Source organism: Setaria italica, chromosome II (genome assembly GCF_000263155.2).
Source record: "Setaria italica strain Yugu1 chromosome II, Setaria_italica_v2.0, whole genome shotgun sequence".
Lineage (NCBI taxonomy): Eukaryota > Viridiplantae > Streptophyta > Magnoliopsida > Poales > Poaceae > Setaria > Setaria italica.
The window spans coordinates 33,620,225-33,647,052 of NC_028451.1; the positions used below are offsets into that span (position 1 = coordinate 33,620,225).

The 26,828-nt window shown below is 45.9% G+C and overlaps 2 protein-coding genes across 2 annotated transcripts; both read left to right on the forward strand.

Moving 5' to 3' along the window:
• Positions 1-48: 48 nt before the first annotated feature.
• LOC101775467 (patatin-like protein 2) lies at positions 49-4,761 on the forward strand. The gene is made up of 7 exons (XM_004956992.3): positions 49-2,167; positions 2,557-2,738; positions 2,815-3,001; positions 3,296-3,463; positions 3,809-4,111; positions 4,190-4,371; positions 4,467-4,761. Exons 1-7 carry the CDS (start codon positions 2,039-2,041, stop codon positions 4,522-4,524), a joined length of 1,209 nt encoding a protein of 402 aa, XP_004957049.2. The 5' UTR covers positions 49-2,038; the 3' UTR covers positions 4,525-4,761.
• An 11,087-nt stretch (positions 4,762-15,848) lies between these two features.
• On the forward strand, positions 15,849-26,805 carry LOC101776285 (polyadenylate-binding protein RBP47). Its single transcript, XM_004956994.4, has 6 exons — positions 15,849-16,372; positions 24,208-24,661; positions 25,676-25,737; positions 25,846-25,976; positions 26,118-26,214; positions 26,313-26,805. Exons 1-6 carry the CDS (start codon positions 15,971-15,973, stop codon positions 26,478-26,480), a joined length of 1,314 nt encoding a protein of 437 aa, XP_004957051.1. The 5' UTR covers positions 15,849-15,970; the 3' UTR covers positions 26,481-26,805.
• Positions 26,806-26,828: the final 23 nt, after the last annotated feature.

A 26,828-nucleotide genomic window follows, 5' to 3' on the forward strand; every position in this document is an offset into this window, starting at 1 on the left:
TCATGAGGGAAGTAACATTATTGAGAAAAGAACTGCTTGAGAAGTTGGCTCCCGTGGCGCCAGTAGCCAAATTAAACAGCAAATTGATCTGAAATCAGAATCACTATTCACATTCATAGTAATTATTATATTGAATTTCTTGTATTTGCAACTTATTTGCAAATCTTGTACTCCCTTCGTTTCAAATTGTTAGTCATTTTGGCTTTTCTAGGTGCATAGTTTTTGCTATGCACCTAAATATAGTGTATGTCTAGATGCATAATAATATTTATGAATCTAGAAAGCCAAAACGACCTACAATTTGGAACGGAGGGAGTATATCTTAAAAAGACACATGGAATGAAATTTAATCAGATATGAATGAATTTCCTTTGAAGCCATTGCTTGCTTCATTACAATTCTAACATCTTACTGCTAACATGGTTGTTCCTCATGATGCACAGTGTTGATGTCATGTGCCTACCTCTTTTGTCATCAAACCATGTAGCAAGTTCCCTTGTTCCATGTGAATATTGGTTCACCTAAGTTTGGGTTTATTAGTTGTATTAATTTTAATTCTTGATCTTTATACGAAAACCACAATGAGTGAGACTAGATAATAGGCTGTTTGCTGAGGAAATGGAGAATTTTCCTAGCAGTGCATTATTTCTACTAGACACAGAATGCTGTATACTTATGTAACTGTTTTGGGGGGGTGGGGGGGGTGGGGGTGGGCAGAAGGGTGTTCTTATGTTAAGTACTGTATCTGCAACACTTACTTTGCACATTTATAATTTGTCCTTTTGTTCTTTGCTTCCTTTGAGAAATCAACCAACTATTCTTTAGATCCTTCTTTGTCGAAAGAGTCTTGAAATGATATATCTGGCGTAGCTTGTGACCCTTCCTTGACATAATACATTAAATTTGATTACTTTTAGCCTATGGAAACCTGAAAGTCTACAGCTTCTCCCTCATTGAGCTGAGCAAACAAGTTGATGACCTTTTTGTCAATTTATTTGATGTGTTGAATAGTAAATAGTCATTATAAAAGGAATGAACATACCTCACCAATGACACAACAGCTATCCATTTAATAACAAAGCTACCATAAATTAAATTTAATCTGCTATTCTGGTTGTTTTCCAATAGCTGCATGATGTTCAAAGTCAATTTCTACAATAGCACAGCTTCTTCCTGATTGTAACCTGAAATAGCTATACATGCGATCTTCGTATATTAGTCAATCAGCATGAAGTTGGTCAAATTTGACAGGATTGCATAATTGTCGCAAGCTAGATCAGGTTGAAAATTTGAAGTTGAGCACAAAGGCTTGTTTTCTTTATGTTCCAGAAATTGAGTTGCTACAGTTTCCTTTTCCTAGCAGCGCCTTCAGGGCACTATTAGATCCCATAGCTCAAGGGCAACTGAGAAAGGGATGTTTCTTCCCTACAAAAAAGCTACATGTCTCTCACAAATGCAAACATCTCAGTCATCACAATAAAGAAAATCACATTATCCTTTTTAAGAATTCCACATTGTGTGTTTTCTAACAAGATAAATGCATTTAATATTAGGCTCATTTTTACATTCAAAACACAGCCTGGTTCAATTTCAGCAACTTAATTTGCAATAAATACATTAACATAGTTTCTAATGTTATAAGCACTAAAAGGTTACTTAGGATAGTTCTTCGGTGACTATTTGTGTTCCTTTATAACACGTGACTGAACCACCCTTAACAATATTTCAAACAATTAACTTGTACGCTTGCACTTAGGTGTAGGCACTTTCTCATGAATGAGTATCTGACATGTTGCCATCCTGGACACGGTGTTATCCCACGTTTAAGTTGCGCATAATTACTAACTCCTGAATGTATAGACCTTCTTGGAAACATCTCTTTTCTTTTTATATTTAGCCAGTCCCTGTGCCTTTCAACATCTTGAAATTTCTCATCTTGAAGCCTATTAATACATGTTCTGTGTACATATACTTCGCCATCCTGATTGTCCTTGTGGAGTTCAATTGCGTTAATCCTGCACATAGAGAGACTTGGAACATGGAGGAATCAAAAACCATCCAGCCACCAACTTATGGCAACCTTGTAACAATTCTTTCCATTGATGGTGGGGGAATTCGAGGAATCATTCCAGCTGTTGTTCTCTCCTTCCTGGAATCAGAGTTGCAGGTAAAGCTGTAGAAGCGCAACTGTGCAATGTAGTTTCATGTATTGTATGATTGCCAAGGCAACACAAACATGGTCAGAGATATGATATGATATGATAGTTTACAACTCCCTACTGCATATGTAGAGTTAGAATTTTTTTTCATACGCTAGTTTAGTTCAACCAATTTAGAATTGAACCAATTCACAAACTCCCCTTGCGGGAGATATTTCTGGAGAAGCATTGCTAACATAAACCTTAATAGATTATACCTTTCGTAGCTGAGTAAATCTTGAAAGCCAATTGCAATTTGCATTACAGTCAGAATTAGGACTGCCATCCTATTTTTCAAACACTCTAAATGTTCTCTTGATCGTTTCTCATGTAAAACTATTCTGTTTAATTGACAAAGAAACTTGATGGAGAGGAAGCCCGGTTAGCAGATTACTTCGATGTCATTGCTGGGACCAGCACAGGGGGCCTTGTGACCTCAATGCTGGCTGCACCAAACAAGAAGAACAGACCACTTTTTGCAGCCAAGGATATTCAAGAATTTTATATGAACCATGCTCCCAAGATTTTCCCACAGAAGAGGTGAATACACATCTTATTGTTTTTATTAGTTGGATTATAAACTTTTCTGATCAACATTTTCTTTCTCTTACTTTAGGGGTCCATTTGGTGGGATAATGAGGATATTCCGATCGCTGTCAGGACCTTCTTATGATGGTAAGTACCTTCATGAAGTTGTCAGAAAGAAACTAGGAATCACCAGGCTGCATGAGACTTTAACTGATGTGGTAATACCAACTTTCGACATCAAGCGGCTGCAACCAACTATTTTCTCATCCTATGAGGTGTGACTCCCTCCCTCCCCCCTACCCTGTATCCATCCCTCCCAAGTCTCTGAAGAGCAGCTTTCCATAATCCATTTCTGTAAAATATAGTACATTGCTATGAATAATACACTATACAAGTCAGAACCGAATAATTTTAGCTGTTCAGGAAATGTTTGGTACTCAAATAAAAACAGTTCAACTGGTGTTAGAATAAATTAAAGGGTAGAGATCAAGGATGAATAACAGGGACATCCATTGATCCTCCATTCTTAAAATTTACATGACAATGGGAATTCTTTTTTCATATCATAGGTTAAGAATGACAAGTGCAACACAATGGATGCTCTACTGTCAGATATTTGTATTAGCACATCTGCTGCTCCAACGTATCTACCTGCACACTACTTCAAGACAGAAGACTGCCATGGGAACACCAAGGAGTTCCATCTCATTGATGGAGGAGTAGCTGCCAATAATCCGGTATGACATTTATCAGTAATCATGCATTAGCGAATGCCAGAAATTTGCACTTCAATCATGATGTAAGGTTGATATATTTTGGAATTCTTCTAAGTCTAAATCTTGGGCCAAGCTTCTCGCGGTGGACCGGTTAGAGCGTTGAACTCCGGGAGTCGTTGAAACTCCCGTCCCGACCCGGGTTCAAAGCACGGCACCTTCTTAGAACAAAGCCTGGGGGAGTCTCCTCCCGTGTTCGAGTTTTTTTTAAGTCTAAAATCTTGCAAAGTATCAACAATATTATGAGATTCAGAATTAGAATAAATTTGAAGTTTTTAAGGTAACCTAATGTATCTGTCTGTTGTTTAGGCTTTAGTTGCCATTGGAGAAGTAACAAAGCAGATATTCAAGGAAAACCCAGATTTCTTCCCAATAAAACCTATGGACTATGGTCGGTTTTTGGTCATTTCACTAGGCACAGGCACAGCTAAATATGAAGTGAACTACAATGCACAAACGGCTAAATCATGGGGAGTGTTGGGTTGGTTGCTTGGCAGTGGATCTACTCCCCTGGTAGATATTTTCACACAAGCAAGTGCAGATATGGTGGATATCCATATCTCAGCTGTTTTCAAAGCTTTGCATTCTGAGCAAAACTATCTGAGGATTCAGGTGAGTACAGCAGAAGCATTTAGTTTGCGGAGCTAATCAATTAGCTTTATCTCAAAGAGTGCTACTTCGAAATAACAGGATGATACTCTACAAGGGACACTGTCCTCAGTTGATATTGCAACCAAGGACAACATGGAGAAACTTGCCAGTATTGGAGATGCGCTATTGAAGAAACCTGTCTCACGGGTAAACTTGGAGACTGGTCATATGGTTCCTGCTTATCATAGCCCAGAGATGACCAATAAAGAAGCTCTAAAGAGGTGAGTTCTACTTTTACACCTCCTATCAGTATGTGTATTGCATTGGTTGTTCGAGCAACCAATTCAAATGTACTTAGCAGTTCTAGTATTTGCAGATTTGCAAAGCTGCTGTCTGATGAAAGGCGAATTCGCAAGGCAAGATCGCCAAAATGAAGAAAGTCCTACCCCTTGTGTCCATACCCCGAGAACTCCTGCATGACTTAATTTTGAAATTAGTTGATATTGTTTGTTGATACAAAGTTCTGCTGTAACACAATTCAATATTGCGTAGATGATCATACTGACACTACACATTAACGTTGTTAGGCTCTGCCTGCTTTCTTGGCATGTAAAAAAAAATGTAAACACTCTAATATTGCTTTTGAATAAATATCATCATTTAATTACTTCTACCATTGTTTTGTTAGTATTGATGGTTCTATTTTAGCCAACGAGGCACAAACAATCAGTGAAGAAAAGATTCCAGGTTGGCTATGGACTAAAACATTTGGAACAGATAGATACCCAGCACTGCTGCATGGAACAAGTACCTGGTACGATTTTGCTTCGCTTTCTTCATATAAATAGATTAACCTATCTTTGCTTTGTATAAGCAAGATGAGCTGCTTTTTCAGAAAGGTCACTCTGCCTTTAGTACTTGTGTAGCTTCTGGCGTTGGCTTGGGTGGAAAGACATCAATTCCATTGGATTTGGAGCGTAAACAGACTCGACAAATGGATTTGGAGTACCCCTGTTTTTTTTGGGTGCTTCTGATGAAGTTTCACCTCATGTTTGCTACTTATATATAATTTCTGTAAATAATGAGGTGGCTTTGATAATGAAGTAGCTCACTAACTCTATTCCAAGCTGGATTTCTTTACCGGTGCAGTTGCAGCAACCAAGGAGGACAACCTAGCTAGGTGCAAGGTTGCTGGAAGCCACCATTTTGATATGGATGCAAACCGTCCATAGCCTTCCGAAACGAGGTAACCATGTGGTGCTCTCTAAACACTCATTAACCCCTAACCCCCTACAAATAGAAGAAAAGGACATCCTGTATCCATCACCAACCGATCTTGGAGCACCGAAAGATCTTGCAATCTTGTGAAGTATAGGTCCATCATGAAACTTTAGAAATACAAATCTGCCATAAGTACATCTCTAGTCCTTTGTTATTATAGCTTCTCAGATGAGCGGGCAGAGACAGCCGGCATTTGGAATCAGAGTGGTGCTCCCTTTGTTTGGATGGCAGCCAAATATACTGCAATTAAGTACAAGCTCAGAGCTCCAGCCAGCCGGCCATGGCGGCCCTTGGTCCTTGTGACCCCAAGGCTGCATCCCCATCGACCATTGTTCTGGGAAAGTGCATTTGACAAGTATTTCCGGCAATATAGTAATGTCGCCCGACAGGACAGTCCTGAACATTTTTCTGGGAGCATGCTAGTGGCCTGCGCCGGTTGGGTGACCTAAACCGTTGGTTGGATCCTCAGCTTGTGACTCTACAACGCCGTCGCCGGCCATGTTCTGCACTTTTAGTTCAAAATTTAGCTCTTAGGATCCAAACAGGTGGGTAAGAAGGGGCAAAGAACTAAACTTTGGACTAAAAATTTTAGCCTCCAAAGAGGTCCTAAACTGAGCTAAAAGTGGTCCCCAAGACCAAGTTCCACCCCTGCCCCCCTTTCCTCCCTCCTCCGTGTAGTCCCTTGCCCCTCCCGCACTCCCTCTCTCCTCCGCCTCCAACGCCCGCCGCCTCCGCCCGACCCCGCCTCCTCCGGTCGGCCCGCCGCCTCCGCTCGCCTTGGCCACCCCCCTCCTCCGGCCAGCCCCCCGCCTCCTTCGGCTAGCCCCCTGCCTCCGCCCGACCCCGCCTCCTCCGCCCAACCCGACCTCCTCCGGCCAACCCCCGCCTCCGGCCAGCCCCACGTCCTCCGCCTACCCCCACGGCCTCAACCCGCATTTGCAGACGGGGCCGCCCTCGCCGGGTTGATGCGGCCCGGGTGCGAAGCGCCGCCTCCTCTGGCTGCAGCGCAAGAAGCTCGGGGGCGGGGCTGTCCCGGCCGGTGCCGGCACCGAGGCCGTCGCGCTGCCGGCGGTGTTCATTGATGGGAAGGTGCTGGGTGGGCGTGATGTTGGTGGCACGCCGGGGCCGTCGGACTCCGCCATCCTCTGCTGCCCCCGGTGGCAGCGTTCGCGCCGGCTGACCCTGCGGCGCACGGCGGAGAGCGGAGGATGCGGGAGGCGGCGAGCTGCTGCAGGCGATGTGGCTGGAGCAGAGCACAATAGGCCAATAAATGAGGGCAAATCGGTCATTATTTGAAGGAAGACTAAATTTTAGCCCATGGATCCGAACACCCCAGCAGGACTAAAGTTTAGGGGCTAAACTTTAGAAGCTAAAGTTTAACTTATGAACTAGTGATCCAAACACCATCTTATTTCCTCTACGAGCGCAGGTCATAGGCTGGAAGGTGGTGAAATGATGAAAAGGGTGAGCTCCTAGGTCCAGGGAGCCGGGCTGCCGGCGAATGTGCGCGGTGGCCCGGTCAAAAGGTGGCTGTGTGTTGGACGGAGCAGGATCCAGGCGCGAAGATTCCGAAGATTGTGCCATGCTGAGATGCAATTGGCGCCAACCCTTTTTCTGAAATCTGTTGATGGCGACAAGTTAGTAACTAATGTCTTTCAACCTTTTCCCCCAGTTTAGTTTATTTTAACAGTTTACGTGTGTGTGCGGTATCTTTCGCATCAGTATGTTTAAGAAGCCCTTTTTAACGCGCGCGTGCTCAACTGAGAACAGAGTATTTGACCGCGGAATTATTACCATGTGAAACTACCTCTGAATTCGGTGAAAATGACATGCAACATGCATGCATGGTGTCACTGCGCTGGGTGGACTTCGACCACGGGTTGAGATTGAGACCCTGATGACACCTTTTTCTATTGTTTTTCATGGAGTTAGATTCCTTTCGAGCTCTGCCCCTCATCGGCCCGAATCTGGGCACTTTTATGATTTTATCTCCCTATAAATTGTCCAGAGATCGCCGTCCGAATCAAAGCTCAACCCAAGCTGAGAAGCAGCTCAACAAGAGTAGTGGTGGCAGCGCTAGCGCCAGAGCACACAACAGCTACTGCACTCGCGTGCTTAGATGGCCGGTCTGAAGTCGTTGTGCGCATGCATTCTCATCTTCCTGATCGTGTCTAGCGGCGCGGCGTCCGGCGAGGCGAGGAGGCTGCTGGCGGAAACCCGCGCCGGCGCTGGCGAGGAAGCAGCATGCGCGGGCGGTTGCCGTCGTCCCCCGGTGGTGCAAGTGCAAGGCCGAGCAGGCCTCGCGGCGACGGCGACCAAGATGGCGACCATCGACGGCCGGCCCACGGCGCCCGGTCACAGCCCTGGCATCGGCAACAAGATCGCAGGGAACACCCGTTGAACGGCGGGGTCATCATCGAGACGCCAACAATCTCCAGCGTCGTCTCTTCCTTCGTTTGCTTTGCTTGGACAGATACACTAAGCCCTTTGTCGTGGATGTACATTTTCCCCTGTTCGATCTATAAGCTTGTATACTTCAGGTAGTGGTCGTGTGATGGTCCTGATGGATGGATGTTTCCTATTCCTTCGAATAAAGCGCTCAGGTTTTGTACGGCCTCTGTGTTTTTCGCATAAAGTATGTAGATGTTCCTCAGTTCCTCTACAAGTCGTCCATGGATAGGATTATCTTCTGCTTTCGACCGAATAAAGGCCGAGCATTGCAGATGTTGGAAGATGAAGTGGCTGTCCATACATGGCAACAAACAACAACGTGCATTGGTGTACTCAAGTGCACATCCTCTTGATTATTTTCTTCCTCCTGTCCTTTGGAGAGCAAAGAAAAAGCGATGATGATCTAGCAAGTACTCAACAGTCAACTCGTACTTAGATATATCATTATTATCATATAAAGCTTGACATAGATTAGTGAATGTGCATGGCTGCGTTGTCGTCCTTCACCACCAAATTAAAGAAACCTTGCCATGCATGATTCTCTCAACGTACGTGCAGCAACGATTACAATAACCAATCAACGGCCTTTTTTCTTGCACAAGTTCAACAAAGCTTGGTGATGGAGAATCTCAGGTTAACATATCTCCGAACTAATATCTGTTGGGGTACAGTTTGGTATCTCGGTTATGGTAGATCGAAAAGCACAAACGTATGAGAGATACTGATCCCACTTAGAAATAAACTAGGAGTAACAAGCTACGTGCTCAGTGCTCACAGGTAATGTCAGCGTCAAGAATATCCTAAAGTTGAGAGCATTGGCCGGGAGCTATAGTTTTGTCATGGCCATCTTTTCAACCCCGGCCCCATCTTTACTGGCCAGGGTTGTTTGCCTGATGCTTCCATGCACACGGTCAACTAAAACGTACGAAAACAAAGGAGGACCGCTCCACTGGTTTGCAGCTCTCTCCCCCTTGAACCATTGATCTCATGCGTTTGTGGCGCACTTGAGCGTTTAAAATGGACTCAAGGCACAGGCAGGCCATCGTGTGGTACAGCCATGCAGTGCCCAAGCCGCCAAGGAGACCTTGTATCGGAAAATAAACAAAAAGCGACGGCTGAGAGATGTCTAGGTACTTGAGTTTCTCCTTAAGTAGCAGTGTTCAATTTTTTTTAACTCTAAAGTTCCAAACACAAAATATATGACTTGTGCACCGGTCGAAACTTTCCAGCAGTTAGGAAAAGAGGAACGGCAGACAGCCGCCCAAGCCAGAAAATTCCACCACCTCAGACAGAACAGAAGAACTCATTTGTGAGAGAACGAAGACACAGCAAATCTAATAGGCTTGTTTGGTTTTCAGCCACAAATTTGCCAGTTTCCCGTGCACAAGGTTATGTACGGGTTCCTTAGGAGAGGCGAGGCTTGCCCCCCAAAAAGAGTAAAGCCCATCAGCTGTCCTCTAACTTGTTATAATGCGTCATCCCGATCTCTGAACTCGCAAATTGCAGATTTTTCACTCCCTAATTTTTGTTTGAGATGCCATCCCAGTCCCACAATCGCAAATTGAAGATTTATCTCCATAAACTTAGTTTCAAGTGCTACCCCGGTCTCCGATATCACAAATTGTATATTTGGCCTCCTTAAACTTGGCTACATGTCATATAGGTGCACGATTTAATTTTGATCACTAATATTTAAAAGTTGATAATCCAAATCAAAATTATTATATACCTCATGAGAAAACTTCATAATTATTTGGAATAACATAAGTTTATACAAATCATTTGTCAAATTATCATCATCTCAACGATCATGTACAACCATGATGCCTTCTTAGATTCAGTCACCATATAGAATATCAGAACATAAAAAATTGGCCATTAATTTTAACTAAAATCATTCATATTTTTTGAATTGTCATAGAATATGGACCTAAATGACACATGAAGCCAAGTTTAGAGGTTCAAATATGCAATTTGCGAGTTCGGGGACCGAAATGATACATGAAGCTAGGTTTAAGGAGCCAAATCTACGATTTGTGAGTTTGGGGACCTAGAAGATACTAAGTGATAAGTTAGAGGATCGTTGATTGACATTACTCCTCAAAAAATATAGAGAGGTTGATCCATGTACTTGTGCATTGATCATCAATAGACAATGCCAAAATTAATGTTTAATCAATGTCCTGGTCCTTGAACTTGTCATGTAGTATCTTCCTGGTCCATGATCTAGTTCTATAATGATAAAAATATACCTGTGATTTTGATTTGTTAGTCAATATGAGATCTCCACACTGACATGACACATAGGAGCATTTTGAGAATATTGAACCTAGATGGTACATTTGACTATGGACCTAAATATGTATCTTGAAAGTCTATGGGCTAGATGACAAAGAACCGCCTATACATTTTACTATAAAATTAAAATATCAACAAGGATTATGGTCTGCTTGGCTCATAAACAAGCTTTCCTAGCCTTGCCTTACCTAGCCAGCACAAACATCGATGAGCTTGCCAACCCAGGAAAGCTAATTTGGCTCTCTCACGGAAGGTGGCCTTGCCCCTCATCCAAACTACCAGCTCACTTTCTCTCCTAGCTGAGCTAAGGCAACACAGTGAGCAAGGGAACCAAGCATGCCTATATGTCGTTCTCTGGGACAAAAATGATGTGGCCCATGGTGTGCAGGGAGACAAAGACACGTTGGCATACATATTAGGAGTGTTTGATCCCCGGACTAAACTTTAGCTCCTGTCACATCAAATGTTTGGACACTAATTAGGAGTATTAAACATAGGCTAATTACAAAACTAATTTCACAACCCCTAGGCCAAATCGCAAGACAAATTTATTAAACCTAATTAGTCCATGATTTGACAATATGGTGCTACACTAAACATTCGCTAATGATGGATTAATTAGACTTAATAGATTCGCCTCGTGATTTAGGCTAGGGGTTCTGCAATTAGTTTTGTAATTAGCTAAGGTTTAGTCCTCCTAATTAACATCCGAATATCCGATGTGACATGGACTAAACTTTAGCTTAGGATCCAAACACCCCATAGCCATTTCTTTTGGCGCCACAGTGGTGCATGCTAGGCTACTTTGGCACTCTATCTCCCTATAAATCGTGGAGGAGATCGCCGTCCAAATCAAACTCAAACCCAAGCTAAGAAGCTCACGAGCCTCGAAGAATAGTACTAGTGGTCCTAGTTCCCGAGCATAGCTAGTGCCACTATTACACGGCTGACAGTTACAGTCCTCTCTTGGCAAGTTGGCATCCTTCCTCCTCGAGCGCACGCACAACTCGCATACTCGCGTGTGCTTAGATGTCCGGTCTCAAGGTGTCGTGGGCGTGCATTGTGATCGCAATGCTCATCATGTCCAGCGGCGCGGCGTCCGGCGAGGCGAGGAGGCTGATGACGGAGGAAGCCTGCACGGGCGGGGAAGCATGCGCGGGTGGCTGCCTTCCCCCGGTGCAAGGCCGCGCAAGCCTCACGGTGACGGCGACGAAGATGGCGACCACCGACGGCCGGCCTACGGCGCCTGGGCATAGCCCAGGGATCGGCAACAAGATTGCAGGGAACACCCGCTGAAGGGATCATATCAATGTATCTACAGTTTCCATCGTCGTTTCTTCGTTCGAGTGCTTGGGAGTCGACGACAGAGAAAAGCTTCTCGTGGTCGTGGATGTACACATGCGAGTTTAGTTTCTTTGTTTTTTTTCCCTGTTACTGTATACATGAGAGTGCTCAGTTCGAGTGCTCTGTTCCATGTAGCGTAGCTCTTATGTCTTGCTCTCCCTTTGTACCCCATACTCAGGCCAATTTATATACAACAACTTAGTATATGAATGAAATCGTTCAGGTTGGCTTCTTGCCCCCTTAAAAAAGAGTTAGTCAGGTTTCATACAGCCTATGTGCACCGTGTATAAAAAGCCATTCTGTTCATAACTCTGTCATGTTAGCCTCGGTTTCCCACTAATTTCGAGTAAAGGCTGACGACGATCGCGCTGGCCAGAGATGAAGTGCCGGGCCATATACATGGCCTATGACTAGAGGCTGCTTAGGTTACCTGTAGTGGCATCTATCTACTTTCGTTCGAGTTCTCAACTTAAAATGTATACTTACATTCTAGTTAATATCCTTTCAGTGGTAAGCAATATGTCACTCGGCAGTGAGATATAGCTATGTAACTTCATTAATATCAAGATTTGCGAGGTTAATCTCTCATTAATATTTAGAGAAGTAGGATGCGTATGCTTACGTTTATAGGGTGCGCGTGCGTGGTTGTACAAATGACGCATAAATTGTCTGGTTATGACGTGTTAACGTTGGTACAAATGAGTGGCACATGAAGCATTTCACTTCATGGTTAGATACACATGTAGGGCTAGTTTGGGAACAGGCAGCTATCCTAGGGAAGGGAACCCCGAGTGGGGATTTTTCTGTTGCTTTGATTCCACGTCCTGAGCGAGCGAAGGTAGCAGCACCTCGCGAGCGAAGGCAGCGGCATTGCGAATTGAGCGGGTCGGTGGAGGGGGAAGCGCTCCCGACCTGATGCCTCGCGGATTTCTTGCCCGTGAAAAATGCATGGAAGCGGGCTATGATTCCACGTCCTGTGGACTTCCAAAAGCTGCAGCAAGTTGCCCCAGGGGAGCTTGCCCCGGGAAAATATGGGAAGCCGGTGGGGTATTTCCAAATTAGCCCGTAGTCTAAATTGCTGTCCCTGTCCTCCAAAGAAAACATGCATTTTCAGAAGAAGAAAAAACACATGCATGATTCTGTCACCGTACCAGCAACAATGATTACAATAGACCGCGGTTTAACCCCTTACTGAATAAAGAGTTAAACAACTAATCTCGGTGCAAGGAGGAATCCTAGGACAGTATCTCTGAAGTCTGAACTGATGGCGCGCGCGGAAAGCAGTGTAGCACATCAGAGTTCAGAGATCCTCCCACTGTGGAGCTCTCCACTTGTTTTTTCCTAGGTACTGAGGAATATTCCAAAAAGTTGACAGCACTTGGAATCTGGCCCGTGCCCGTCTTTGACCCTCCTACGTGCCGTCAGCCGTCCGCCGTCGCAACGTTCACCGGCCAGGGTTGCATCATGCACGGTCAAGCCGTGCGAGAAAAATGGAAGATCTCCACTGGCCGGCCGGCGGCCGCCCCTCTCTGGACCGTCGATCGCATGCGTCCCTGAAGCAACTGGGCGTATAAAAATGCAGGCAGAAGCAGAGGCAGCCGGCCATCGTATAGTACAGCCTAACACGGAGTGCCAAATGCTCCAAGGAGACCTTACATTGGGGGGAAAAAGGGACGGCTTAGAGCGAGATGTCCAAGGTACCGGAGTTTCTCCGTAAGTAGCAGTGTTAGGCTCCTTTTAACTCCAAAGTTTGCTGAAAACGCTTGCTTTACAGTTTTTTCGAATGTGCGTAACGTATGACTAGTATACGGGTCAAGAACTTTGTGCATTCCAAGAACAGAATTGGGTTTTCTAGCAGTTTGGGAAAAAAGTGCAGAAGAAAGGAAGGGCAGGTATAGCCGCCAACACGAGGAAGTTCCATCGCCTCAGGACTCAGGAGCCAACCAACCAACAAAGCAGAGGAAACAGAAGAATCATTTTTGTGCACGAGCTAGCTGAGAGAACAAAGGACACGGCAAATCTCTAATATGGCAGCCTCTTCCCTTTTTCGTATAATATGAACTGATGGCGATGGACACTTCCAAGACCTGTGGTCGACTGGGGGTAGACCACTGCATGTACTGTACTGCATTTCCTAACTGGACCGAGAGAGAGTATGGGATGGCACGGTGCTGGCCGGCCGTGTAAATTTACTGCACGCTTGCAGCTGCATTGCAGGCCTGCAGCTAGCCCTGTTCTGTTGCAGTGTGAGGGGGTGTTTGGATCTTTAGTTCGGATTAAAATTCATATCATATTGAATTTTTGGAGGCTAATTAGGAGAACTAAACATGAGCTAATTATAAAACTAATTACACAAATGGAGGCTAATTCGCGAAATGAATCTATCAATCCTAATTAATCCATCATTAGCATATGTTTACTGTAGCATCACATTGTCAAGTCATGAACTAATTAGGCTTAATAGATTCATTTCGCAAATTAACCTCCATCTGTGCAATTGGTTTTGTAATTAGTTCTAATTAGTACCTAAATATTCATGTGACAGGAATTTTAGAAGCTCCTACAAACCAAACACACTCTAATAAAAAGAAATAGAGCGATGAAGAAGCAAATAGGAGGGGCGTTGACGTTGCCACACAACAACAAAGGCAAGTCATTTAACATGGTTTGGACTTCAGATTTGGCCCACGCACGTAATTAGACTAACAGGCCCACCGCATTAGGCCCACTGCATGGCGTCCCGTCCTTTTTTTTTTCTGATTGGCGGAAACCTCAGAGTCTCAGACAGAGGACAGGACAGCATCACTGCAGCCTGACCACAAAACAGATAAAAATATTTTCCTTCAGCTCCCATTCTATCACCGGCGTCACCATTTGCAAGTCATTTACCATGAAGAATCCTCCTCGGCTCCTCCCACCTCAAAGCTCAGACACGACGCCACCACCCTTGTCCCTCACTGCCTGCCCCCATGCCTGCTGCCTGAAATCATTTGAAGCCAGCTGAAATGCGAAGCGACAGGCCAGACGACCACATTGCAACTTGCAAAGCCGCGCTGCCATTCGCTCGCACCCCACATGCTCCATGTTGTTTGCTTGCTCGCTTGCCCCTGCTGGCGCCGGGCGCCAACTGCAATGAGCAAACCCCCCCCCCCCCCCCCCCCCCCCCCCCACACACACACACACACACACACTCTTGGGGGATGGAGATTCTAAGATTCTACTGCCCACTCAACACGGCCGGCGCCCGGGGCAGGCAGGCGACCTGACGCCAGCGCAAGGGCCTGCCTGCAGGTGCGCCCAGCCGGGCAGCTTTGGCCGCTTACTCGCGGCGCCATACGCTGGCCGGGGCGCCTCGGCTGTGCAGGGCCGTGGAACGCCGGCCCTGACATGTGGTGTTATCCTCGGCCGCCGGGTGTGATCCGCGCCCCGTTTTCTTTTATGCGATGATGATGGTAGGGTTCTTGTCCGTGGCGGAATGTGGACAAGTGCTAGAGGCTGAATCTGTGGGTGCAACTTGCAGCGGCCTCAGCCGGTTGTTTCCTCCGGCAGTAGCGCGTGTGGTGGCTCCGACGCATATCATCCGGCAAACGCGCAAGGGGTGTTCACTATGGCCGGTTGGTTACTTCTTACTTTATTCAGATGTGAGTGTTAAACCTGTGTGCAGTAGATGCAGATTCAGTAAGAACTTGAAGATTTTGGTCCAATGCAACTTGTCTCTTTCAGTGTTTTCAGTGAGCAGAGGTAGATAACTGGATATGGTCATACAGATGAACCTCCCAGATAAAGTGAATCCTGATGCTCACATTTGCGGTTTAAGGCTAATTTTTTTTATCATCTCACCTTGTTCCGCATATAAACTAAGGAAACTAATTACAGCGCCCATTGCGGTTTAAGGTTAAAGGATTCTTTTTTAAACCCTCGAAACTCTCCTCTTTTCTATGGTGCAGGTTCACTAATAACAAATCCAACATGCATATGATCTAATAATAGATATTGCATGCCTTGCATGCTCGTCATCTCTAACAGAAAACTTCATTTTCCTGGCAAAAATCAAGCTTTTTCACTCTACGTCTCTGCATGTTTTCTCACTCTGAATATATTCACCAACTAAAAAATTATTATTTGTTTTTATCGTTATCATCTCGACCGCTCCCTGGCTCCATGCCCATCCGCACCCTAATCGAAAGTCAGAAACGACTCTTACGTGTAACCCGCAGGGGCCGGGTCAGGCCGACATCGGCGTGGATCCGGTCAAAATCTAGGATCGACGGCCGGGGAGCCATCCACGCGCCGCATCGGACGGCTGCCGCTCCCCCATATCCCCCGCCGCTGCCTGCTTTATTTAGCCTAGCTTCTCCCCAACCCCTCCCGCGAGCTGCTCCTGCTCCTCTTCTTCCCTCCACTCGCCTCCAAATTTTCTCTCTCTTCTCTCGGCAGAGCCACACCCCTCTCTCTCTATCTCTCCCTGTCTCTCTCTTCTCCGGTGCGCGGCTGAAGTGAGGGACCATGCAGGCGGCGGCGGTGAATGGCGGGGGCGACGTGCAGAAGCCTCAGCCGCAGCCGCAGCAGGTGGTGGTGGGGTCGCCGCATCCGCCGGCGGCGGCCGTCGTGCCGCCCCATTGGGTGGCCATGCCGTTCGCGCCGCCGCCAGGGGCCGCGGCCATGGTGATGCCGCCGCACCAGATGGCGCCGGCGCCGCCCCAGTTCGCGCCCGCGCACTTCGTGCCGTTCCACGCCGTTGCGCCGCTGCCGCCGCCGCCGCGGGCGGCGCTCGTGCCGGCCGTCGCCCTGGGCTCCCCCGCGCCGCATCAGGCCGGCCAGGAGGAGAACAAGACCGTCTGGGTCGGCGACCTCCATTACTGGATGGACGAGAACTACCTCCACAGCTGCTTCGGCTACACCGGCGAGGTGAGCACGGATGCGCGCGCGCCCTCACAAGCCCAGATCTTGACCATGGCCATGCTGTCCCCGAGCCAGCTCCACAAAAAACAAAACAAAAACTAAAGTTTCTTTCCCACTCGCCCATGAATCTTTCTTTTCTTGATGTGACAAGCCTGTGTGACACGCACCAAGTGTTATGCCCTAGCCTAGGATCACTAGAGCACATCTAGTCGGGTTCGAGAGAGAGACATGAGAGACTAGGAGTTCCTGGTGAGTGCCTAGTGTGAGAGAGGGGGAATTGGGGTACCTTCACCCCTAGGGGTGGGAGCAGCGGAGCTGCTGGCCATCGCGGGTTCGGTTGGTGTAGTTCTGCGCAAGGCAGCGATGCGCAGTGTAGTCCGGTCACCGGTGAAGTGGCAGTGGCGCTTCCCGCCGCTGCTGCGCAACCTAGATCGGTAGGTGTGTTGGTGGGGGCGGCTGGCTGCGGCGAACCTCGTGAGCCGGGTCCCCCCACCCTGTTTATATAGCGCAGCGCGACAGGGGCCCACTACCCATTGATAGGGTAAGCGCCCCCGATCAGGGCGCAGATCAAGGTCCTGATTGGCCTTTGGGCCAATCGGGAAAGAGATCAATCTAACATTCTCCCCCTTGATCTCATCATTTACTTTTAGCTTTATACTTTTCACTTTTATTCGTTTCATCGTAGATTAATATGCAGAGCATGTTTCATCGTCACAGCTTGATTGCCGATAGAATCAACAGCTACAACACACCTCTCTATTTTGAAACAATTCTGTTTCTTTTGGGCCTTATCTAATCCAGGAATCATAGGCTTTCCCTTAAACCCATGCCGGCTAAGTGTTCCCTGAACACATTGGGAGGTAAGCCTTTTGTGAGCGGATCCGCAAGCATATCTTTTGTTCTTATATGCTCGAGACTTATAGTGTGATCCTGGATTCTGTCTTTCACAACGTAAAACTTTATCTCAATGGCTTTGGAAGCATTGCTTGATTTGTTGTTGTGAGCGTAGAATACTGCTGGTTCATTATCGCAGTACATCTTTAGTGGTCTGTTAATACAGTCAACCACTCTCAATCCGGGTATGAATTTCTTTAGCCACATTGCCTGCCCCGTGGCCTCATGACATGCTATGAATTCTGCGTGCATCGTCGATGACGCAGTTACTTTCTGTTTTGAGCTTCTCCATGAGATAGCTCCTCCTGCGAGAGTTAGCTCCTCCTGCGAGAGTGAATACGTATCCAGACGTGGATTTTCTATCATCCTTGTCTCCCGCAAAGTCTGCATCTGAATACCCTTTTATCTCTAGGGAATCAGATCTCTTATATGTAAGCATGAGTTCTTTTGTGCCTTGCGCGTAGCGCAACGCCTTCTTTACCATTTTCCAGTGTTCTATTCCTGGATTACTTTGATATCTACCGAGAACCCCGGTGACAAAAGCTAAGTCAGGGCGAGTGCACACTTGTGCATACTGTAAGCTTCCGACAGCTGAAGCATATGGAACCGCTTTCATTTGATCGATCTCGTACTGGTTCCTGGGACATTGAAAATTCCCAAAACTGTCGCCCTTGACTATAGGAGCAGGTGTGGCTTTACTCGCATGCATATTGTACTTCTTTAGAACCTTTTCTAAATATGCCTTTTGCGATAACCCTAGAACCCCATTCAATCTATCTCGGTGAATTTCTATGCCCAAAACATATGTTGCTTCACCAAGATCCTTCATATCGAAGTTTGAGGACAAGAACTTCTTTGTCTCTTGCAGTAGATTGATATCACTGCTTGCAAGCAAAATATCATCTACATACAGGATTAGGAAAATGTATTTCCCATTTTTGAACTTTGCATAGACACAATTGTCCTCTATATTCTCTTGAAACCCAAATTTCTTTATTATATCATTAAACTTTAGATACCACTGTCTTGAGGCTTGCTTTAATCCGTAAATGGATTTCTTTAGACGACATCCCATGTGCTCATTGTCTTCCATGACAAAACCCTTTGGTTGTTTCATGTAGACGTTTTCTTCTAAATCCCCATTTAGAAATGCCGTCTTTACATCCATCTGATGTAACTCTAAATCAAAATGCGCAACTAGTGCCATTATGATTCTGAAGGAGTCTTTACATGAGACAGGAGAGAAAGTCTCATTATAATCTATTCCTTCTCTTTGTGTAAAGCCTTTTGCCACAAGTCTCGCCTTATATCTTTCTATATTCCCTTTGGAGTCACGTTTAGTCTTGTAGACCCATTTACAGCCTACTGTTTTGGCTCCTTTAGGAATCTCCTCAAGTTCCCAAACATTGTTGGAACTCATCGATTTCATCTCATCTTCCATGGCCTCTAGCCACTTCGATGAGTGAACACTTTTCATGGCTTCTTCATATGAAGTGGGATCACCTTCTATATGAACTTCTTCTGTGTTATAAACTTTATAACAATCAGGGATGGCTGATTTTCTGACCCTTTGAGACCTTCTAGGCCCCTCACTTTCAGGCATATTTTGTGCCTCTGCTTGTGGCACACTATTCTGAGGTGGCTGCTGCAACTCTTCCTCGTGTGCAATGATGGGTTCAGTTGGCTCCTGAAGGACAGGTTCCAAAACTTCACTCATCGTTTCCACGGGTGGAATCACAGCAGGAGCCTGCACCACACTATCAGGAACTGTAGCAGGTGCCTGCACCACGACCTCAGGAATTATCGGTGCGGGAATAATAGGTAGTGAGAAGTATGGTTCCTGAATCATCGGATTGGGTGCACACACCCGCTTCTCCTCAAGATCAATTTCTCGAGCTACCATGCTCCCCCTCACCATCTCATCCTCTAAGAAAATCGCCTGTCTCGTTTCTACAAACTTTGTGAATCTGTCTGGACAGTAGAAACGAAAACCCTTTGATTTTTCCGGGTAGCCGATGAAGTGGCAACTAACTGTTTTGGGATCTAGTTTCCCGATGTTTGGGTTAAACACTTTGGCCTCAGCTGGGCTCCCCCACACACGTAAGTGGTTTAGTGAGGGTACTCTTCCTGTCCATAGTTCGTACGGTGTTTTGGGCACCGACTTACTTGGTACTCTATTAAGGATGTGAATGGCGGTCTTCAGCGCCTCCATCCACAGTCCCAATGGTAAGGTGGAATAGCTTATCATGCTGCGCACCATATCCATCAGTGTACGGTTACGCCTTTCAGCTACTCCATTTTGCTGAGGTTCGCCCGGCATTGAATACTGGGCTACTATGCCATTTTCCTGCAAGAACCTTGCAAAGGGTCCAGGAACTTGGCCGAATGGGGTATGCCGACCATAGTACTCCCCCCCACGGTCGGATCTTACTATTTTGATTCTTTTGTTATGCTGATTTTCAACTTCAGCTTTAAATATCTTAAATTTATCCAAGGCTTCTGATCTTTCTTTGATAGGATAAATATAACCGTAACGGGAGTAATCATCCGTGAATGTTATGAACAAGTCATAGCCATCCACACTTTTCACAGGAAAAGGTCCACAAATGTCAGTGTGGATTATCTCTAAAATTCCTGTGCTACGTTTAGCGCCTTTTTTAATTTTCTTTACAAATTTTCCTTTAATGCAATCAACGCATTGTTCTAAGTCTGAGAACTCTAATTGAGGAAGAATTTCATTCTTAACTAGTCTTTCTATTCTCCCCCTCGAAATATGGCCTAAACGACAGTGCCATAATTTCGACGATACTTCTTGAGTTCTCTTTCTTTTCTTTGTTTCTTTCTCTGACGAGGATACATTCATATTCACATCACACACAGAATTAACTTTTTCACGTAATGATAATAAATACAACTCATTGTGAAGGATGGCAACACCAACACATGCATTATCGAACCAAATGGCACACTTTCCATTACCAAAATGACATTCATAACCATCATGGTCCAAACGTGAAATACTTATTAAGTTTCTGTGTAATGAGGGAACATAAAGCACATCTTTAAGTACAAGCATGAAACCATCAACTAGCTCTAAAGAGACATCGCCAACAGCTTCAACTTCTGCTTGGACTCCATTTGCGACTTCAACGCATCTTTCGCTTCTTTGCGTAGTCCTCGTCGAATGGAATCCCTGTAAAGAATTTGCAACATGAACAGTTGCACCTGAGTCAATCCACCAAGTAGATTTCGAATACTGTGTATACAAGGATTCATTTACAAAAGAAATAGTATTCTCACCTCTTTTTGCCATTATTGACTTTAACCAGTCGGGGCAGTCTTTCTTGAAGTGCCCCTTTTTCTTGCAATGTAGACATTGGTCTTTGTCTACTGGGAGAAGCTTTTGGTGATTCTGCTGCATAGGAGCTTTTCCACGTGCCTTGAAAGAGGGATTAGCAATCTTTTTTCTGTTATCCTTCACATAGTGCAATGAGCCACCATGTGAGGATCTAAGTCTGTCCTCTTCCTGCACGCACATGGCAATCATTTTCTCCATGTCCCACTGTTCTGGCTGCATGTTGTAATTGACAACAAAAGTGTCAAACTCTTTAGGCAGAGAAGCAAAAACCAAATGCATAATGTGCCCAGGCTTGAGCTCAAGATCCATAGGCTTCAGCTGCGCTGCCAAGTTATACATCCTCATGATGTGATCTCTTATGCCAGTCCCTCCGCCATTGTACCTCTCTGTGGCCAGCTGCTTGAACAGCTGGGTAGCATATATCTTTGAGGAACCAGTGAACTGATTCCTTATCTTGTCGAGGTACTCTGAAACGGAGTCACACTCTGCGATCGAGCCCAAAATGGCAGGCTCAATCGTATTCTTTACCAAAGCCATACATTTCTTGTTGGCAGTGGTCCACTGTTTATTCTCAAGGGTGTATGCCAACTCCAGTGGAGCATAGTCCCTCTCCTTTTGCTGCCATGCAGCATCATCATCACCATCAGCCCTCACTGGCTTCTGTGGAGCTTGTGGCTGCGGTGTGGTCAGTACCCAGTCAACTTCTCCACAAACGAAGGAGAACTCAATCTTCTTCCTCCATTCTGTGTAGTTGTTGCCTTTGAGAATGGGTATCTCTTTGAGACACGCCATTAAGTTGAATGATCCTGAAATTCACAATCCATAAATGCGATCATAACGACAATTGCATGAGTCATTTCCAACGTTGGTCAAAAAATAAAACATACAACTGTTGATGCAATTTAAAACTATATCACCGTTGGGCAGAAATAGAAATAAAAGCATCAAAATAACTTTTTAAATCATGATACAGTTATTAACAACGTTGGTCAGAAAATAACAGCACCATGATCTAATTAACTTTATCATGCTCTCACAAAATTTAATTATCTCGTTGGTTCAAATTAAATTTAAATAGAGCAATGAATATTACTTTTGCAGCGGAAACTGTGAAATAAATCTATTTTCAGAAGCAAAACTCTGTACAAAAATTTATTAATCTCTAATACAAATTATCCCGTTGGTTCAAATTGAATTAGAGACTAAAACTGTGCAAAAACTATTAATTAAAAGCTTCTGGAAATAGAAAAAAAAACAAAAAAAAACAGAGGTTACTGTGCAAAACGCGAAAGTCGGCCCGCGCGCGAAAACGGCCCACGGCCCGTTCCCGCACGCGGCCCGCTCGCGCGTAACAGGCGGCCTGCTCGCGCGGCGCCTGCGGCCTGCTCGCGCGGCCCACGAAAACGGCTTGCCGCCGGCCTCGCTCGCGACGCGCGCGCGCAGGCCACAACCTGGGCCTGGGCCGCGAAAGCGGCCTGCGGCCGCATCCCGCCTGGGCCGAATCTGGCCCGGACAATCCCGACCGTCCGTCCAGATCCGACGGCCAGGCGCCATTTTCGGCGGAACAAAACCGGCCGACGGCCGGCCCCTGGAAACCCTAGCCCCATTCTTCTTTCGCCCGTTCGCTCTCGCCGCGGCTGCGGCGGCGGCGGGGTCGTCTCTCCCGCGCCCGGCGATGGCCGGCGGCGGCGGTGGAGGGATGGCCCCGCCGGCGCACAGCCGCGGCAGCCCCCTCCTTCCTTTCTTTTCTAGCCTTCCTCCCTTCCTCCCTCCAAAAACCGAAGGTTCGAGATCCAGATGGAGAAAAGGGGCGGCGCCACCGCGGGTCCCCTCGCCGGCGAGCGCGTCCACCCGAGGGTTGGGCGCGCCGCCGTCGAGCGGTCCTGTGGTGGTGCTTTTGCGCCCTCCCCCGAGCCCCGAGCGGTTGCGCCGGTGGTTCGGGTGGACGTGGTCTCCGGCGAGCCCGAGGCTCGGCCGGCCTTTGCCGCTCGCCGTCGGTGGACGTGCGGCGGTGAAGGCGACGACAGGTAAGTTTCCCGGCGTCGCTCGTTTCTTTAGATCTAGGGTTAGGGTTAGGGTTTCTGTTTCGGTTTCTTTTTCGGTTTCTTTTCCGATCGTCATTCTTTTCTCGATCTACTGCTTTTCCCGATCTAGAATAGCTTCTAGGAGGTGTCTGATACCAATGTTATGCCCTAGCCTAGGATCACTAGAGCACATCTAGTCGGGTTCGAGAGAGAGACATGAGAGACTAGGAGTTCCTGGTGAGTGCCTAGTGTGAGAGAGGGGGAATTGGGGTACCTTCACCCCTAGGGGTGGGAGCAGCGGAGCTGCTGGCCATCGCGGGTTCGGTTGGTGTAGTTCTGCGCAAGGCAGCGATGCGCAGTGTAGTCCGGTCACCGGTGAAGTGGCAGTGGCGCTTCCCGCCGCTGCTGCGCAACCTAGATCGGTAGGTGTGTTGGTGGGGGCGGCTGGCTGCGGCGAACCTCGTGAGCCGGGTCCCCCCACCCTGTTTATATAGCGCAGCGCGACAGGGGCCCACTACCCATTGATAGGGTAAGCGCCCCCGATCAGGGCGCAGATCAAGGTCCTGATTGGCCTTTGGGCCAATCGGGAAAGAGATCAATCTAACACCAAGCTGTGTTCGGTTGTGTCTCAGCGAACTAAAAATGGCATTTTGATGCGTTCGTTCGTTTCCAAAATGTGCTTGGTTTCTTGGGCTGCGCGAGGTAGGAGAGAGAGAGGGATCTGACAAACGAGCATAGGTAGTTGCAGCGGCAGATGTGGGTACATATGATTGGGTCAGTCGGTCCGTCACTGTGCTGAAAAAGGAAACCGCTAGGCAAACGGCAGGCATGATCTGCGAGCTGGAACTGGAAACTTGGCAGTGCCCAGTGCCCGCTGGGCAACCTCAGCTCGTTAGATTGGCTGCGGAGGTGCTGCCGCCTTCTGTACTGCTCTGCGAAAATATTCGGTTTCATGTACAAGGTTGCATTGGTCATGGGTGGGTCGCGGTATATTAGCAGAGCACGCCCGTCGGCCCGTGGCCGTGATGTACCATCGCTGTACATCTGTTGCAGTCTGGATTGGTAGATTTACTTTTAGATTTCTGTGCTTTTTCGTTTGTAGTTTTTGGTGATTATGATGTGTTTGTTTATGATAAAACTTGCTTAATACTAATACGCTTTCATTTATTTGGAGTAAACAATGATGACACCCACATAACCGATGCCACGGCTTGAATGAACTCGTGCATCAAGCAGATTGAATGGAAAATAAAACTAATAATGCTGGCATATTACCATAGTGGAAAAAGTGTTATTACCATAGTATTAAATGAAAGTATGAAGAAATATCGGAACCCTGGAGAAGGGTTTGGTGAAACATGGCAACCTTGGGTGTAAATGGACATGTTTATCTTGTACTTTTTGCTTAGCTGCTGACTAAAACTCAATTCTTGTGTTGCTTTATTAGTTCGGTGGATATTTAGTGTGTTGACTGAAGCGTATCTTCTGAAGCAATTCAGCATCCTTTTCTGTTTATTTGAATGTCCAAAGTCCAAACTTGCACTAATACCTTTCATACCTTGTAGGTTGTGGCCATTAAAGTTATTCGCAACAAGCAGACTGGACAGTCGGAAGGATATGGATTTGTTGAGTTCTACAGCCATGGTGCAGCTGAAAAAGTTCTTGAAGGTTTTTCTGGTCATATAATGCCAAATACCGACCAACCTTTTAGGTTAAATTGGGCATCGTTTAGCATGGGAGATAGGCGCTCAGATGTTGCTTCGGATCATTCCATATTCGTGGGCGACCTTGCTTCTGATGTCAATGATGCCACATTACTGGAGACTTTCTCCAGCAGGTACTCCTCTGTCAAAGGTGCCAAAGTTGTTATTGATGCTAACACTGGCAGATCCAAGGGCTATGGTTTTGTGAGGTTTGGAGATGACAGTGAGAAGACACATGCCATGACTGAGATGAATGGTGTGTATTGCTCTTCTAGGCCCATGAGAATAGGCCCTGCAACTCCCAGAAAATCATCAGGTTCAGTTACAAGTTTTTCAGTTATTATATCTTCTAACTTCCATACCTACTATTTCTTCACACTGATATTCTTTCACAAACCGTCAAACCCTCTGTCTCTGTAGTATAGTTTATGCCTGTTACTGTTTCTTTGTTTTTTTCCTATATAACATGTTGGAAATTAAAACTACATAGATCGTAAATGAACTAATTTTTTATTGTTTCAATGGTAGTTTGGAGTTTGGACACTATTGAGATCCTCTTATCACTTTTCATATGACTTAAGTTGAATTTCATATCTATGGTACCGGAATTTGGCTATTGATTACTTTATGGTGCAATTTTCTGCTGACTTAAGCATTCCTGGATAATTAAATGGAAACTACCTTTTCACACATTACTCCGGCCTTTAGCATCTCCTTTGTCTTTTATTATAAAAATTCTCTTATACTCTGACTGTTTTCATTTTTGTTATCAAATCGACTAGCCTTTCAAGTTTCAACTGCTAACAAAGTGCCCCTCTGTTTTCGTTCTTATCATGTATAAGGTCCTTCCCCATAGTTTCATACATCATTTGCCAGTCAAAAAGAAAGAAACATCATTTAAATAAAGTGGGGCATTTAGTATAACGTTTTATTCTTTCTTTTTATGGCTGTTCTGTTCTAGGAATGATATGATCTTGTTCTGGTAGCTTAGTTTTGTAAATTCAAATTGAAACGGAGGATATTGTTTGATTAATTCAGCAGATACTTAGAGACTTTAACCTGATGTACGAACGATTCATATTTAGCTCCTTTTACATTAGAAGGTAGGGAATGCTTTAGAAAATACTGAGACGAGTTGATAACTTAATATAGCCCATGGGATCAGTGATTTACTTAGACCTAAGAATGATGATTGAACAAAGCCTTAGCTTGTGAATTGCTATGGTTAATATGAATAAATTTTTCTTTGAGAACCATATACACTTTTCGGATAACGCTATAATGGTGGTAGTTTACTTCTAAGTTTTTTTAAAAAATGGTACCGGTTTAGGTACTACTGGATCAAATGGTTCATCTGCTCGATCAGATGGAGGAGACTTGACAAACACAACTGTGAGTACATATTCATTCCCTGAAACTCATGGCTCATGTAGTCAAATTTCTTTTTTCTCTTTTCATCACAGTTGTTTGAACATAACACAGTTGTTTGAACATAAATAGGTATTTGTCGGCGGGCTCGACCCAAATGTTAGTGAAGAGGACCTTAGGCAGACCTTCTCCCAGTATGGAGAAATATCTTCCGTAAAGATTCCAGTCGGGAAACAATGTGGCTTCGTGCAATTTGCTCAGAGGTATGAACCCATAAATTTCACATTTTCAATTCCCAAGATAACCTGTTTTGCATCAGCCTAATCGCCCCTGCTTCTTGTGGTATCTGATCAATTTTCCCTGAAGACATATCTTATATATTGTTGCCATTATTACTGTTTCAGAAAGAATGCAGAAGATGCATTGCAAGGACTAAATGGAAGCACCATTGGCAAACAGACCGTGCGCCTTTCATGGGGCCGCAACCCAGCAAACAAGCAGGTACTGAAAACTACCTCTGAGTGATAGTTCCAGCAATCAGACTCTATAACTCTGCAGCATAACGAAGGCAAGAACCTTGACACATCTCCTGCTCACAGTTTAGGGGCGACAACGGCAACCAGTGGAACAACGGGATGTACTACGCGGCGTCCCCGTTCTACAACGGCTATGGCTACCCTGCGGCGCCATTCCCTGACCCTGGCATGTACGCTGCTCCGGCTTACGGCGCCTACCCGTTCTACGGCAGCCAGCCGCAAGTGAGCTGAGCTGAACTGAACTGCCGGCGCGCCTCGGCCGAAGCTGGAGCCTGCAGGTACTAGGCTGTTAGGTGTAGCTCTTGGTAGAAGAAGATGAAGGAGAAGGTAGACGACGATGGTTTCTTAGGTGATCTAGATGCAGTGACTGCTTATGTAAAGTGCGTTACTGTTACACGATCTAGCGCCTAGCGCCACCGGGAGTCCGAGACACCTATTGACTCGCCACGGTCTGTCGGATTCAGCGACAAAAAGAATTTTTGATGGCTTGGAGCTGTATGCGACCTTGAAGCAGAACAATAAGCTAATGAAATCCTGGTGTCTGCTATTCGATTTGGCTCGAGTTTTGCACTAGTGTGT